General features: G+C 42.0%; 1 protein-coding gene and 1 non-coding gene across 2 annotated transcripts in view; both read left to right on the top strand.

Moving 5' to 3' along the window:
- The first annotated feature begins 2,056 nt into the window (after window positions 1-2,056).
- Window positions 2,057-17,371, top strand: part of oxct1a (3-oxoacid CoA transferase 1a) — a 28,589-nt gene continuing 13,274 nt past the window's right edge. The window contains exons 1-9 of the mRNA XM_028997917.1: window positions 2,057-2,211; window positions 3,284-3,392; window positions 3,910-4,000; window positions 6,782-6,917; window positions 7,038-7,187; window positions 8,065-8,171; window positions 8,559-8,619; window positions 16,912-17,019; window positions 17,175-17,289. Of these exons, the coding sequence (XP_028853750.1) occupies window positions 2,128-2,211; window positions 3,284-3,392; window positions 3,910-4,000; window positions 6,782-6,917; window positions 7,038-7,187; window positions 8,065-8,171; window positions 8,559-8,619; window positions 16,912-17,019; window positions 17,175-17,289 (961 nt within the window). The 5' untranslated portion in view covers window positions 2,057-2,127. The remainder of the gene's footprint in view (window positions 2,212-3,283; window positions 3,393-3,909; window positions 4,001-6,781; window positions 6,918-7,037; window positions 7,188-8,064; window positions 8,172-8,558; window positions 8,620-16,911; window positions 17,020-17,174; window positions 17,290-17,371) is intronic.
- Window positions 12,285-12,391, top strand: LOC114802863 (U6 spliceosomal RNA). Its single transcript, XR_003751806.1, has one exon. It is a non-coding gene; the product is annotated as a U6 spliceosomal RNA (small nuclear RNA).

Here is a 17,371-nt window from a genome sequence, read left to right as displayed (position 1 = left end):
GACTGATGGACAGATGTGATCCCCTGAATGTGCATGTAAAGAAATATTATTTTCATACTTCACCAGGTCAAAACCGTTGGTGTGAAAACACATTTAAGCGTACTAATGGTTCTTTTATGCCGTCTAATTAGCTGACCTTCATGGGACAAATGTTAGGCCATCATCAGCATGTGCTCCACCATGATTAAGGCTCCTAAAGAATGGTTAAAGACATAAAAAGGCTTTCTAATGAAACCAGAGGGCTCACTGAACCACTGTATTACTTCAGAGCGTGCCTTTTGTGAAAATTGGCCCACAAACTTAAATTAGTAATTAAGATAACTAAAATGGTGATAAAGTTTGTTGTTTTAGACAATCGCCCTTTCACCTGTCCTTTCCTCTCACAACATGCTAATCTTTCTCTTTGTCAAATTCTCTTCTTCAGCATCAGAAGGTTCTGTTCATTTCTTTCGAGACACAGGCAGGTTCTTGTTCAGTATGAGATCATCATAAGATTACGCTAATGCAGTCCATTCTTGATCAACTGATCCTAAATGTATCTGCATGACTTGTTTTTAACTTTCCCAAGTTCTGCCACACAGCCTCACCTCCAAGCTATTATAACTTTGCATGACTGGTCCCATCATCTCTCAAAGAAAGGCATGCAGACTTCTGTTCAATGTGGATTCAAATGTCTGCATTTGTTTTTATGGTATTACCCTCCAAAAGGGCTCTTTATGGAATACATTATTTAGCCTGGGTCCTAGTAATCCAGTCTCTGAATGTATTCCTTGATACAGGCTTCAAAGAGATTTGCTGACAAATACCATGGTGATGGTGGTAGTGGCCTAGTGGGTAAGACCCACGTACTACCATTGTATCCCTGAGAAAGACACTTAATCCTAAATTGCTCCAGGGGGGGAACGTCCCTGTAACTACTGATTGTAAGTTGCTCTGGGTGAGGGCGTCTGATAAATGGCATAAATGTACATGTAAATATGTCTTATGTATTCATTTTGACATCGTTGGGCACAGATGCATTTAAAAAAAAAAAACATGACAGGCTACCTTGAGCAGTGTGTGGGGACCGCGCTTTGCTCAGTGCTCCTTGGCGGCTCGGGATTTGAACCGGCAACCTTCTGATTACGAGTCAACTTCCTTACCTGCTAGGCCACCACTTCCCTATTAAGATTGACAGGGATTCGAACCCCGGACGGTGGATCCGAAGACTGAGGACATGAACCGTATGCCATGCAGCTTTGTAGACCAGTGCTTCAACCAGTTTCTACCATCTCACCACATTATTACTCGTGGAAACAACTCAGTAATCCTTGGATATTGGTGATGACATGTTGATTCTACGCCATTGGTCATCATGCTACCTGCCTTTGAAATAGCCATCAAATGCTTGGACAATATTTTCCCTGAGGAGGTTTGAAATTCCATTTCCAAATCTCACCTGCACTATTTGCAAAGGATAAATGTTAAAGTGAGTTTGCTCAGATAAGAACACGTACCTACCGAGGCCAGTCTATATAAAATTGTGTTGACTAGTGTCCGCAAGGTTGAAAAGCTACATTAGCTACATTACAGGAATTTGGAATGAAACTGGATGTTTCCGAGATCCCAAAGGACCTGAACTTCATTCTTAGCCAGTAAAACACTGAAACTGGAAAACTTTGACACTATGAAAAGGGTTCATTACATCATCTGGCTAATATGAATTTATATAGTGTTAGAAATACTAAACAAAGGAATGTTGCCAGGTTTGTATAGAAAGTTCCAATGGCACCAGCTCCCACAAAATGCCACTATATAGTCTGTCGTAGAGCATTCCCTTTAAATGTTTAAGTAGCATAATGCTAACATAACTTTGGATTAAAAAAAAAAAACTGAATAGCTCGTTCTAGCGCCCAGAATTATCCTCGAATTCGACACCTGGCAACCGTCTGGCAGCGCCGCGCTATACGCGCCATTCATACTGAGGCGCGCGCGCGCGCATCGACAGGGTTAAATTATAATGACGTGGCCACGCCCACGGCCCGCCCCCCCTGCCGTCCGCCCCTGTCATTGCACAGAAGCAGGAGGCAGCTTCTGATTCACCCCCTCTTATCGCCATCACAACAAATCGAGAAGTACACCGCAAACATGGCGGCGCTTAAAGTGTTGTCCCGGGCGGAGAGAACCGTCTTCAGAAATGCATCGGCTGCCTACAGGTTCGGCGTGAATAAGGTCGGTAAAATGAGCTAAAGAAGACCAACCCACCAGCTCCCATAATAATCGAGGTCGTAGTCGCGGGGCAACGTTGTTGCCTGGCTCGACTGTCTTCTGTTCACAGAGCTCAGCAGATGATCGGTTTTAGGCTACATTCGCGTTTTGCAGTCACCGCAACTTGCTGTCGGATACTCGGGCGACGTGACCTTGGTGACATGGGTGCAGGTGTAGCGACGGTTTTAACTTCTTGGATTTCTTCGTAGCCCATCAAACGAGCTACCGGTTCCTTTCTGGCTCGCGTCCCGCTGGTGTCGTGTGGCAGGACGCGACGGTTCCATCACGCAGCTTTTGCTTTAGGTTCAGGTGATGTTCATCATACTTTGGAAGTGTCTCTGTATTTGTACGGAGATCAACCTGTCACAAATACCAAAAAAAAAAAAGAAGAATGGTGTTTTCATACCAAACATAACTCTGTGTGATCAGGCCGGTTCGCAACTGGGCCTGGATGAGAGCTTTTCTTGTATAAACTGTACATAGGACATTCAGCCTCAGAACAACCATTAAAGGAACACACTGCTTTATTTCAACGTAATTTAAATTACGTGTCTCAGACGCTAGATAACATAACCAGAGATTACTTTCACAATCCTATTGTCTGTCCTGCACAATCTGCAGTTTTCCACCCAGGGCTTTCAAGTTTATTGTATGATGTGTAAATTTAAAAAAAAAAAAAAAGTTATTCTAAGCCTGTCCTTTCTCATCTTACCTGGTGAGGTGCTACTGTTTTTCTACTGGGTGTCAAAACTTTTTATTTTTACATTTTTATGTTCCTGGGCATGTTTATCCCTAACCTTCTTTTTACCCCCTCCTGAGCATATTTTTAACCGTAATAAAATCCAGACAATCTGACAATCATTGTCATGCAGCATATGTTATTTTAAGTTGAGTTATAAACCTCCAGAGCGCTGCACAGTGGGGGTTGTAGGGCATTCGTTCCCGGAGCAGGCTGGATAAGAGAAGTCACATGGCCGTGGGCATGTGCTTTTGTTTCTCAGAATGCGTGCTCACCCTTTGCTGTTTGCCTTTATAGATATGCAGTTGCACCTTTTCCACGTCCTACCACCGAGAGTCACAGTTCTACTCAAGTGCGTTAGATGCAGTGAAGGACATACCCAGTGGGTCCACCGTCCTTGTTGGTGGTAAGAAACAGGATTCCCTTATTCCGTCCTACTCGGCCATTTTTCCGAACATTCGTTTGTGTTTTATTCTGATGATATGAATACATTGAAGCCTACACATCTTTACCTTGCTGAGTAACTTGTGCTGTGTAACACGTAGGAGGTGCTACAGACCGTTCAATCAGAGATGCTTGCAGGATCCTAGCTGAGATGGATGAAGATGCAACTCTTACTGCTTTAGTGTAGTAGTAAACTGCCGACTACTCTGATGCTGCTTTTGCACATTGGAGGTTTCAGGCCTGGAGATCCGTAGGGCAGATTTGTGGCTAGAACCAGGCTTCTATTGGGGCGTCCACCTTATCCCCCAGTAGTGATGGTCTGATGGTGTTAAAAGCATGTGAGAAGTAAAAAAACTTATGGTCTTGAGTGTTTGCTGCCAAGTATGCAGCAATATGTTTGTTCATAGACTGTGCTTGTTTGCAGCTTTCTTACAATGACCTTAAGCTTCATTTAAAAAAAAATTCCCCTTTTTGTACAGGCTTTGGGCTGTGTGGCATCCCAGAGAACCTGATTAAGAGCCTTTTGAAGACTGGTGTGAATGGCCTCACCGCTGTCAGCAACAATGCTGGGTAAGTGTCACTATGCTCACTAAAGGTGATTGGTTAAATGCAGAGGACACATTTCGCTGTGTGCAATGTGTGCTGTGCCTACACCATCTATTATAATACCATTTTCATTATGACACTGAGCAGAGCAGTTATCTGGGACAAGCAGATACCATTTAGATAGAAAGAAGTCATTTGAGGATTCGTTCTAATAGTTTTTTTTTTAAATATATCTGAAATGTACAGTGGTTTCTGTCGAAAATATGCATGTTATAGAAGCACTTCTAGTCGTGTGTCTTGCAAGTAGTCAGATTGTGCTCTTGTCAGAGTTGCTGCTGCTTTGTCACATTTAGTTTCATTTAGCGTTGAAGCCTAAATTGTGAGTGAATTTGCGATCAAGGTTAATTGTATTCTTATTTGCATGTTTTTTTATTTAATAGACAAATGTAAATTATAATACAGGAAATGGTGATGTGAAGTGTGTGCCTTGTTAGTTGTATGTGTCTGTGCCAGCTCACCCTACTTCTGAATGCGTCATGGGAAGATATTTCTAAACGTGCGTGTGGTTTTATTTTTAGTCCTTTACATAAAGACATCAGCAATAGAAGTGTTTATAATTAGACATTTCAGGAATGTTTTAAATGAGCACATGCACTGGTATTGTAACAAGGTTATGTAACTAAGATTTAACTCTGTAACCTCATGCCTGATTGCTGTATTTTTATTGTGTGTGTGTGTGTGTGTGTGTGTGTGTCTGTGTGTAAAAAGCTATTGAAGCCAACCGTTCATCTTAGGGAGACCACAGGAAATATTCTCAGCTTGATGAAACAGAAATGAAGTTCTGTACATTTGCATATGGTTATGAAAGAGGGGAACGCTGGTCAGTGCAGCTGAGTGTCCTGTATTCATAGGGGCAGCTGTGGAACATGCAGCGTCACACGGACTCGGTAATATGAAACCAGTGCTCAGCGGTACAGGCACATAACTTTCATAGCAGAGGAGCAGGGCTCTGAGATTGACCACAGCTTCACAGCCCAGATACTGCACTGGCTGTATTATATATCTTTTATATGTGACTCTTTCAAGTAAATGAAATTACATTTCACACTTCCATTTTGTGGTTATAAGATGAGATAAGATAATAAAAAAAATTATTAATCCAGAAGGAATTCTTTTGTCCTAAAAGCATGCGGAAAAAGCAACAAGATTAAATGAGAACAGAACAGTAGTAATAGTACCATAGAGAGAGAGGTAGCAGCATGTTGCGTTGGAGGAAAAACCAACATTCAGTAGCATACAGGAGGATGTAATTGCTCAGTCCCTCGAAAATCACTGATCTTATTCCCCAGCAGTGATTGTCTGATGGTGTTAAAAGCACTTGAGAAGTAAAAAAAAAGGACTGAGACCCTCAGGTCCGGCAGCTTTACTGGTATGGAGTCTGAACAGTATCCTTTGGATGTCGTCTGCTGAGAAGGACCATGAGAGACATTCTGAGGGGAGAGGAGAATGGAAGAGGTGGGAAGAGCTGCGTGTGGGGGCAAAAGACGCAGGGCAGTCAAACCTACTGAAGTGCAGATTAAGGTTGTTTGTACCTTCAAGGTCTCCATCCATCCCAACATCTTTCTTTTGCCTCAGTCCAGTAATGGCCCGAATTCCATTCAACACCTCCCTGGCGTTGTTCTCTTTTCCAGCTTCCTCCAGCGCTCCAGTTTTTTTCCCAGCTTCCTCCTGAAGGACTCTTTCCCTTCTACGATTATTAGTACAGCTATAGTGTCTGTTTTGAACCTGCAGAATTCTCTATGTGCCTGAGTTATTACCTTTATTACAGAAGTGCTACTGCTTTTAATTTTAATTCTCAAGACGGCTAGAAGTACTTCTAAATAGTCCTCTGTGAAATCTCAATTTAAAATCTTTTGGTTTTAACATATACACCTGAAATTAATAAAATAAAAAAATGTAGCCATGCAATTTCACAATTACACTATACTGTACTGTCTTTTGCAGCACTTAAAGACACTACATAAGTTGACAAAGCCCATAGTTGTATAAGACATAGTGCACAGTGACAGTTGTAAGTTGTCTATGAAAAAGACCGTAGTAGAATACAGTTGAGTGTAACCTTATCAGTTAACAGAAGCTGTTGGGGCTGTTGATGAGTGACTGGCCACACAGTACAGTGTGTGACACCGCGGCCTCTTAATTTCTTCAAGACCAATTCTCCCTGTTAATGTACGACCGCATTAGTCATGACCGGCTGCGCTGCCTTCTGTCGCAGTGCAGGTATCCGCAGTAAAACCGGTAGTTAAGATACGGTGAACCATTACAACTCTCCCTTTCATGAAGCATCCAGCAGGGGTGTGTTGAAAATGGGATTCATTTAGTTACTAAAATGCAATGGATACTTTGTGCTGTGTTCCTTCTGATGGCCTGGAGGTGAAAGGTCGTGTACCCATACTTGCAATAGTTAAATTATCCAGGAAGAACCACGTTTGTTGAGTCGCTTAGGGAAGAATGCACTCACCGTCCACTTTATTTGACATCCCCTCACTAAAAACGCACGGGAGTGATTAGAGGTTTCTGTCAATGTCAGTGGGTATTTTCTGAATGTGAAACACGGTCACCCGTATATTTTAATTAGGCGATGAATCATTTTCAACGCAGTGTGCACCACGTTCCAGAAGTAAGAAGGGCAGGCAGGGTCGAAGGACAATATATCAGAGTCAGCCAATAAAACACGTCCAGCTCGGTGAAATAATGGTTGAAGTGAATGTGGTACTACAGTACGATTTCAACTTTTGTCTGCAGGGTGGATGACTTTGGATTGGGGCTGCTTCTGAAAACCAAGCAGATCAAGCGCATGGTCTCGTCATATGTGGGTGAAAATGCCGAGTTTGAGAGACAGTACCTGTCGGGGGAGCTGGAAGTGGAGCTCACGCCTCAGGTGGGTTTCAGTAATTCCCCACTTTTTATCGAACTAAATCCCTTCCCTTTTAGTTAGTTTTAAGTGCTTTGTGCATTTGTTAGTGAGTTGCACAGATGCAGGTCTATGTTGATGTAACAGGGAACCCTGGCAGAGCGAATTCGAGCTGGCGGTGCAGGTGTCCCGGCTTTTTTCACTGCCACTGGCTATGGCACTCTGATACAAGAGGGTGGCTCACCCATAAAGTACAACACCGATGGCAGCATCGCCATCGCCAGTGAGAAGAGAGAGGTGGGGCAGCCGTGCTACAGAACATTGTTATATCAGATGTATGGTGCTGCAAGTAAGGCACAGAACTCTACTAAACAGCATATGTTGTTCTGGCTCATACTTTTCTGAAAATATCAGAAATTAATGCCATTTATCAGATGGCCTTATCCAGAACAACGTACATAGCCTAGTGGGTAACACACTCGCCTATGAACCAGAAGACCCAGGTTCAAATCCCACTTACTACCATTGTGTCCCTGAGCAAGACACTTAACCCTAAGTTGCTCCGGGGGGGGGAGACTGTCCCTGTAACAAAAGATTGTAAGTCGCTCTGGATAAGGGCGTCTGATAAATGCTGAAAATGTAATTCAATAGTCATAGGCATATTGGTAATAGGGGTGACTGACCTTGTGGTCATATAGTTCATAGGTGAGTGCGTTAGCCACTAGGCTATAACCAGCTGTCCACCATCCAAGTAAAATGAATAATTAGCATAAGTAATATTTCATACTAATATTAAAGGTAAGCATGGTGTTCGAGTCAGAAAAATGTTCGTAGTTCGTAGTCTCTTTTAGAAAAGAGACTCACTTCCTCTCCCACAATGAAGTAAGTAGAACAAGCCTGGTACTGGTAGGGTGGTAGTAGGTAGTATTAACCTTGGGCTGCTCCAGGGGGACTGTCCCTGTACTGGTTGTAAGTCGCTCTGGATAAGGACGTCTGATAAATGCCGTAAATGTAAGTGTAAGAGATAGCACACCATGTTTTATTGGTTTTCGGCGACCCCTTGTGTTACTACACAATGAGAAAAAATCTCAGATCAGAAAAGATCAGATCAGCATGATGTATGTGCTGATCTGTTAAGTGTATGCATATATTTAGTTTTTCAACTTCTCCAAAGGTACGAGAATTCAGTGGGCGCCACTACATTATGGAGCGAGCCATTACTGGGGATTTCGCCCTGGTGAAGGCCTGGAAAGCAGACCGAGCTGGCAACATCATCTTCAGGTTCCCGACTCGTACATTCTCCTCCACATTACAGTGCTCTGTGTAAAAGTAGAAAGGAAACAGTGTTCATCCTAACAGAGAGATTCTTTAAATGGCAATTAAAGGTCACTGGAAATTAGTGACCTTTTATTTGATGTTTACACAATCATCATCATCATAATGTACCACTGACTGTTTGAAAATTGTGCACATAATCAGATATCATATATAATATGAATATTGGAAAATCTGCAACCACTAGATACTTACACATGTTGTTATTTTTTTTTACCACAAGGGTGCAGTATTAACTTTATAGTAAACATGTAATTTCTAGACTTTTAAGTGCTCCCTTTTATTAATACATGTGGTTAAATATGTGCTTGTGTGTTTTGTTTTGTTGTACAGAAAAACTGCAAGAAACTTCAATCAACCCATGTGCAAGGCATCGAAAACCACCATTGTTGAAGTAAGTAGCAGTTGTTAATTAATTTGAATGAAACTGTGATGTGTAGAACGTTCTGTATGCTCTCACCAATGCATCTGCAAGTGGTAACAAAAGACCCCTTGGTTTTGTCCAGAGGAAAAAAAAAAACGTTTGAAGTTCTCCAGGCTCCTTTTCATTTGTTTATAATTGTCGGCATATCAAATATTCTTTCATCCTGGCTTTTTGTCTAAATGCTGCTGAAAGCTGACAAAAGACGTATCAACGGCCAGGTTTGTGTATGTTGAAAGAGCTTGATTTAAAACCAGATATTCCGTCCCTGTTTCCTGTTCAGAGTTGATGTTGAAGAAGCACACCTCCCTCAAGAATGTCCTTGAACAGTCTGTGAATTGGCCTTTGATGCTCATTCCCAGTTTCTTTATCTCACACGAGCGCCATCTAAATTGGGGCTATATAGCAATTTCAGTGTAATCAAGACCTATTTAGTGGCTGATAACTTGGCGGCAATTCATTATAATTGATAACGCTCAAAATATATAGTTTAAATAAAATATTTAGTGTAGAGGTGGATATTACGTGACCAAGAGCAGGTTCAATCAGTCGTCAATCAGGGGGATCGAGCCTACTGCTCAAGTGGCAGGTTAAAAACAAAATCCTGGTCTGGACATTTGCTGCAGAACCATAGTCTGCATTGAAATTTCAGTCTTTGGTACCTCGATGATGATGATGGTAGCAAAACACATTGGCTACATTTTCATTCTGCATATGTAATAGATCATCATCTAAATTTTGTGCATTTTTAAAAAATTTTCATCAGACTGCACTATTAGGACTGGTTTATATTTAATACAACTCAATGATGAGGTATAATGAGTAGTTTTGCAAGCAGAAAGCCTCTTTCTGGTTAGGCCGAGACGAAGGCAGAGATGAGAGAAAATGCTCAAAGGCTGCGAATTGGCTGCTGAGTTGCTAGGCAACGAAAGCCTACACCAGAGGTCAGCTTCTGTTATTCTGTTATCTCAGGTACATTGAGAGGAATTCTGGGATGAGACAAAATTGTGCAGTCATGTTAATAGAGCACACACACCCACACACATACATATATTTATTACCAAATCCCCCCCAGTCCTTGTGGTTTGGTGATGAATGAAATGGGGTTTGCCACTTCAGAGCTAATTTGATTTTTATTAAATTGTTTCACAAAGGTGTCGTCTCTCCTACGTTCCCAGCCCTGCGCTTCTATTGGATAGCAAATTTTTCTTTACTCTGCTTTAGATACTCATATTAAGAAAAATTCCAATTCTATCTATCTGTGCTACAAAAATGTAAGAGAATTGTGTTTTTAACTCCATGGTACATTAATCTAGAGTTGAACCGAGTTGATCCAAATTTGTATCATTTATCATCGTGTCTATCTGACGTTATTTTAATTGTGCTTGTCTAATAATCCAGGGCTGCAAGTGCAATGTTCCCGTGCTAAAAAAAATCACTTGAATACTTTAGTTAAAGTAGTAGCCCTAGGTGCTTGTAAAAACAGGTTAATTAGAGAGGAAACGTTAATGCGAAATGAAACCAATGGCCAGACACCTGCCACCATTTGCCTGCGTGATGAGACTGCTGCATGGCCCCTCGGTGTCAGTCTGTGTTTATGTCACCCGGGCGCAGACTGGCGTAGACCCGAAAGCATCTAGTCACATTGGCTGTTGAGCTTCACTCTCAGCAGTTTTCCACCCGTTGCTGTGAGAGCTCGGTGGACATTGCTTTACTGAATTTATTTGTAACTTTTTCATGCCTTGCTGTCAATCATTTGTTCCTACTGTGATACACAGAACAATTTAAAATCAGAAATCTATTGCATTGTCATTGTGATGGGCCATTCTTCTCTCGTCTATGCATCTTGTGCATTGTGTAATTCTGGTTGTATTTGGCAAAAATAGAATCATCTGTTCATGCGACAAACTTTCAAAAAATATGCTTTTAAACCCCAATCTAATTAAGAGACTGACCATTCACCATAAATTAAGTCAGTGCAGGTTGTAAATTTAAAAGAAATGCTGATATCTTATATTCCAGTTGCCTAACCTACAAGGCTGCTAGTTCGAATCGGACCTTGTAGGTGCAAAGTTTGCATACTCTCCCTGTGTCAGAGTGAGTTTCCTCTGGGTTCGCCGGTTTCTTCCAAAGTCATGTTTGCTATGTGAATTGGCAACTCTGAATTGACCTGGTAAAAGTGAATTATGTGTGTTTGTGTGCCCTGTTGGCGCCCCACCCAGTGTCCCGGATGGTCTAGGACAAGGTGGTTATGGAAAATGAGTGAGTGTGAGTAAAAATGTGATGTTATTGTGTGATTTATATATATAAATGTTCACAGTTCATGATTCAATGATAAAAAGATGCAGTGTCAATTTCAGCAGGAAAAGGGCAAACTTGATTGTTTTGCTTCATCTGTCCTCTGTGTTTTGGTGAGTAATTTTCATTGATCAGGCCTGTGCTTGACACTCTAACTGTTCAAGAGTGAAGTTAGCGCGTAAGGAAACAGACCCGTAATTGGAAGGTTGCCGGTTCAAATCCCAAACCGCCAAGGTGCCAAAGAGGTGCCACTGAGCAAAGTGCCTGTCATGGCTGCCACTGCTCACTCTCAGGTTTCTGTAGTTGTAGTGGTTATCAGGTTCGCGAAAGGTCCTCAGCTCGATACCGAGCAGAAACAGACCTCTTTCTTATTCTGTGGGTAACACACTTGCCTATGAACCAGAAGACCCAGGTTCAAATCCCACTTAGTACCGTTGTGTCCCTGAGCCCCTAAGTTGCTCCAGGGGGGACTGTCCCTGTAACTACTGATTGTAAGTCGCTCTGCATAAGGGCGTCTGATAAATGCTGTAAATGTAAATGTAAATGTAAATATTCACCAAGGGTGATGGTTCAAAGCAGAGGACACATTTTGTTGTTCATTATGTTCACTTTATGTTCACACTTTAACAAACCCATCAGCATTCTGAGAGTTAATAAGCTTAGACAAGATTTGTGGGTCTCCCAAAAAAAGAATAAACGAATAAAAACCGGATTCTTTAGAAAGCCCCAGGGGATTTGATTTCCTCTGTACTGCTGCCAGAAGACTTCAAGCTCATTTCCATTCTCATTGAATTGAAAATGTTACTACGGAGGTGGGAATATCAATGATGTTTGAACATTTCGCTTGTGTAGATATTTAACCTCTCCATATCTTGAGTGTTCAGATGCAGCATTTGTAGAGATGTGCAAATATGTCAAGACATCGGTTTGCTGCCATTGTCCAGAGTATGTCAGTTTAATTATGCCCTTAAAAAAGGATGCTATGACAGTGAATAGCTGTAGTTTGTCATTTGATTAAATCTTTTTAGGATTTTTCTTATGTGAAATTATGGAATGTAGATGCTGGTTGGCCATGAATCACTGCTGGACCATGAGCTGTGGCTTTAGTGGCCAATACAGAATGATGTTCTGACAGCTTGATGATTTTACATCAGCAGTAGAGGGTTTTTGTTTGGTGAGTGTGTAATAATTCAAAGTGCTTCAGATTGTGATCTACAACCACCACCATAAAAAAAGGATTGATGATTGATATGATGGAAGTGTGGTAGAAATGAAACAAAAAGCCAAAAGTGTGGCAGAAATAGTCTTGACCTGCTTGCTACGGCTTGCTGCTTGCTGACGTGCTTGCTAAGGCTGCACATATACTAAAATTGGATCGATACAGAGAAGATTAGCATGGCCCCTGCGAAAGGATGACACACAAATCCGTGAAGCATTCCATATTTGGGGCAGTGGTGGCCTAGTGGTTAAGGAAGTGGCCCCGTAATCAGAAGGTTGCCGGTTTGATTCCCGATCCGCCAAGGTGCCACTGAGGTGCCACTGAGCAAAGCACCGTCCCCACACACTGCTCCCCGGGCGCTTGTCATGGCTGCCCACTGCTCACTCAGGGTGATGGGTTAAATGCAGAGGACAAATTTCACTGTGTGCACTGTGTGCTGTGCTGCTGTGTATCACAAGTGACAATCACTTTCACTTTCATACTCTCCCACATTTTTTGGTGAACATTTTATTCCTTTTGGTTTCTCTGAACAGAACAAAAATAAACCACACCTATGGTGCCAGTAGGTAAATCCGGCCAGGCTCTATGCTTCTACTGCTGGAAGGCATTGAGCATGCGTTACAGGTTGAAGTAAGAACAACTACTCAACCTCTAACTTGCCCTTCACAATTGTAATTAAAAAAAAAAAAAAAGGATTGAAGCACACAGGTGGTGAAGTTAGCACCCTTACAGTAGTAAAAATACACTTTTATCACAGTGACGCAGCAGTGATGTACAGAGTTGATGTGTGTGTGTGTGTGTGTGTGTGTGTGTGTGTGTGTGTGTGGTGTGTGTGTGTGTGTGTGTGTGTGTGTGTGTGTTTTTTTTCCTGCAGTAGTGAAACGTACTGTATTCCTGACAATGGCGACAAAGCCTTGTGAAGCTTTGGATCTAGTGTACGTACACTCCTGCAATCCTAACAATAGTCAAGGGCACTTGTTTGGTTCCAACAGTTGCGTGAAGTGCCCTCTTCCATACACTTGTAAAATGTCGTCCCACGGACACAGCAACAACAAGGACCTAACCTGCACCATCATCCGCAAGCTGCCATGCTTGGTACGTCTAATCAATGGCAGCATTGGTATCCATGACAACACAGAGTCGGCATGGGGCGCGTCCCATCCGCTGCCCCCTCTCCATCCGTTATGAAAGAGATGACAGGGCTGTCATAATGCGATTTAGTCCCCCCCCCTCTTCCGAATGTGGATTTATAATGTAATGTCCTGAGTTCCCTTTAAGGCTTGGGGTTGCTGTGCACCCATCGATTCGGCTCCTGTATATTTTGAAGTATATTTTGTTAAATCCTTGTCTTCTGAGGACAAGCTGGATTTCTGGCTAGTATTTTTAGAGCTTATTCAGAATGAGGCTTAAAGCTTCCTCAAAGCAGTCTTCCTGCTTTACAGGAGCCTTTCTTTTGTGCTGTGCTGATACTGTGCTCTTTTACCCCAAATCTGTACAAACATCAAAAGAAACAGGAAAGGTGGGGTGGGGTGGATTTGGGGATTCTTATATGGAGGGTTGGTCTTGACTCCTCCAGTCAATGATTTGACTAGATTCTGCTATGCTTATTTGCAGGTTCTGTTTCTGTCCCTTTTCCTGGGAAGGTAATTCGCCTGAGTAAAGGTTAAGGCCATTTTTACCTTCATAAGAATTATGTTACATGGTTGAATCTCTTCTAGACCTGCTTATAGCTTCGTAGGTCACCAAAGCTTTTATGGGCCATGTCTCTCCTTCAGTGAAAATGTCACAAGGAGCAGTGATTCACCCTGGACAGATCATCTGCTGGAAATGAGTCAATAGCTTCTGTGTAATTTATTCTTCTCCTTCTTCTTAATATTGTTATTATTGTGATTCTTTTGTGCTAATTACTTTGTTTTGTTGGTTTTCTTTATTTTTAAAAATTTGAACCAAAACGCTGTTGAAAATGTTCTGGCCCAAAACCCCATAATACAGATGTGTGTTTTAAAAATGTTCATTTGGCCACATCAGATTTCCAGTATGTTCCATTTGAAAACTCTGTAAACAATGTCATCTGAATTGCCATCTAAACTCCTTTTCTTTCCTTTTCTTCTTGGGATTCTCTATCGTTAGGATGAATATTACAACTTGTGCACAGGAAATAATAAAATCTAGCTGTGTTCATTGAGTTAATGTATTTGAATGTGTTAAATAAACATTAAAAAAAACTTAACTCATTAATTTAAATAATAACATTATTTTTTGCCAGCCCTGTTGAATACTAAATGAACACTTTCACTCTGGTGCAAAAGTGCTTTTATCTTCATAATATTGATTAAAATTTCAAATTGATTTCATGACTACGTTAATATTTGTAAAATTTGTTTGCATTTTGTTAATGTTTGGGACGAGGTCAAACGGTCCCTTGTTTTGCTAAACGGTTTAAGAATCTTCTTCATTAGGTTGACCATCTAGAATTTAAATGTTATTATCATATTCTCTAGTTCAGGAATCACAATTCTTACATTAAAGCATGACTGTCTGTGTTTAATATCGTAGCAGATGTGGTTCTGGTGAGCACAGATGGTGTATTACATTGTAAAGTTTTTACGGCAAATGTAGGCAGAACGGAGGAAATAGGAGCTTGAGCTGCACTTGCACATGTGGTTTCTTATTTCTGTATGGATATGGATTCTGATATGGCTTCTGTAAATCCTGAAGAGCATTTCCCTGAAACTCCCCAAGCGCTGCGTCCGTGGTAACGCCTTGAAAGTGCTTTACTTTACTTTACTTTACTTTACTTTACTTTACTTTATTTAGCAGACGCTTTTGTCCAAAGCGACTTACAAGAGGAAGACACCAGCAATTCTCGTTTGATTTCTATAGAATATCGAGTCTACAAACTAAGAGCCCTGATAAGGCTTAGACTTGTCATTGAAGAGCATGCTCGGAGATTGTTGGGTGCTAGACTAAGAAAAATTATAATGTATTTATACATTTTGTATTTGTTTGTTCAATGTGTACGCATGTGCTTGTGTAAGTGTTAGATTTGTCTGTAATATTTTTGGAATAAGAGGGTTTTCACCTTCTTCTTAAAAGTGGTGATAGTCTCGGCTAGTCGTGTGGAGGAGGGCAGGTTGTTCCACCAGCCAGGGACAACAACGGAGAACAGACATGATTGGAATCGGAGACCCCGTGAAGAAGGAATTTTTAGTCTCCTTTCGTTTGCCGATCTGAGAGAGCATGTAGGAGTGTATCTAGGTAGTAGTGTGTTGATGTAGGAGGGCGCAGTTCCATTTACAGCCCTGTAGGCAAGCATCAAGGATTTGAACTCAATGCGAGCAGCTACCGGGAGCCAGTGGAGGGAGGTAAGAAGAGGTGTAACATGGGTGTATTTTGGCTGATTGAAAATGAGGCGGGCTGCCATATTTTGGATCATCTGGAGTGGTTTTATGGTGACTGCAGAGGCTCCAGCCAGGAGAGAGTTACAATAGTCGAGTTTGGAGATGACCATTGCCTGGACGAGGAGCTGCATAGCCTGTTGTGAGAGAAAAGGCCGAATCTTGCGAATGTTGTAGAGAGTGAACCTGCAGGATCTGGAGATCGCAGCAACATGATGGTTCAAACTCAGTTTGTTATCTATCCAAACTCCAAGGCTTTTTGCAGATGCCGTGGGTGTTAACAATAGCGATCCAATTTGAATTGAAAGGTTTTGCTGAGGAGAATTGTTGCCCGGAAAGATCAGAATCTCGGTTTTGGATAGGTTGAGTTGGAGGTGTCGCTCAGACATCCATGCCGATATGTCTGAGAGGCAGGCCAAAATTTTTGTTGCTATAGTAGCATCTTCTGGTGGGAATGACAGATAGAGCTGGGTGTCGTCAGCATAAGAGTGATAGGAGAAGCCATGTGATTGGATGATGTGACCAAGTGAGCGAGTGTATATTGAGAACAGAAGGGGGCCAAAGACAGAGCCTTGTGGAACCCCTGTGGTTACCCTAGAGAGGACAGATGTCTCACCTCCCCATGATACCTTGAAGGTGCTGCTCGATATGGCCAGCGTTGCAACATATTACACACATGCATGCATGCATATAAATATACAGCTAAAAGATGACGTCCTATCAGAAACCAAAAGCCCCCGAGTGGTCCGTCTGAAATCCCTACGACCGACGTCTGGGTCTGATCTGGCCGGCCGCCACTGTGAATCACTGACCTTTTAGCCCGTCTTCCCATGGCCTCTTCTTGGTATGAGCTGATGCTCTAACATGTCTTCCCGTTGCTGGAGGAGGTAGCTGCTTTCTGTGAATGGCGCTGACAGTCGGAGTAGACAATGCTGTGTCATCGCCGTATAGCCTTGGGACCTGCTTTTCAGCATTCTCGGTTTGCGTCGATTCATGACGCCATTGTTTTATTTATTCCTGTCCAGCACTTTTAGCGACAGTGGTTTTTAGGCCCAGGGTCAGAACACAAAATGTGCAGTGTGAACATTTCATGCAGTGTATGTTTTTGTGCTTTTTTTTTTTTTTTTTTTTTTTTTTTTTTGGGTAAACCATGTTTACCAATTCAGCCTTAACCAAAGTGACTAGTATACACTAGTACATAAAATATCCAACCTGAACTACCAAATTGGTTGGTATCGAACCGTTACCACTTTTTAAAGGTCATATATAAAGGGATATTTCTATTAGTTAAGTTGTTTTTTTTATTTGCTAAACGCTCAAAGCCCACCGATGCTTCGATGCCGTTCTCAGGTGGAGGAGATTGTCGACGTGGGCACGTTTGCTGAAGAAGACATCCACATTCCCAGCATCTATGTTCACAGGATTGTGCAGGGCAGCAGCTATGAGAAGAGGATAGAGGTTCGTTTGCGATTTTTACGATCCATTTTTAAGTGGGGATGATGTGTGTCTGACCTGTCTGCTCTACCTCTCTCTCTCTCTCTCTCTCTCTCTCTCTCTCTCCATGCTCTCTGCGTGCCACATTCGGCTCTCATCCGCTTCTACTGCACACACAGAGGAGGACTGTTAAGAAAAGTCAAGCTGAAAAGCCCAAACCAAAGAAAGACTCTGACATTGTGCGGGAGAGGATCATTCGCCGTGCAGCATTGGAGTTTGAAGATGGGATGTATGGTACGTTTTGTCTTATTTGCAATCTGTGTCCTCAGCATTTAACCCACCATCCAACGTAAGGTCAGCAAACCAGTCACTACAC

The sequence above is a fragment of the Denticeps clupeoides genome, chromosome 1 (assembly GCF_900700375.1).
Source record: "Denticeps clupeoides chromosome 1, fDenClu1.1, whole genome shotgun sequence".
NCBI classification, from domain to species: Eukaryota; Metazoa; Chordata; class Actinopteri; order Clupeiformes; family Denticipitidae; genus Denticeps; species Denticeps clupeoides.
Note: the sequence above shows the minus strand (reverse complement) of the source record. Positions and strands in the feature narration are given on the sequence as shown.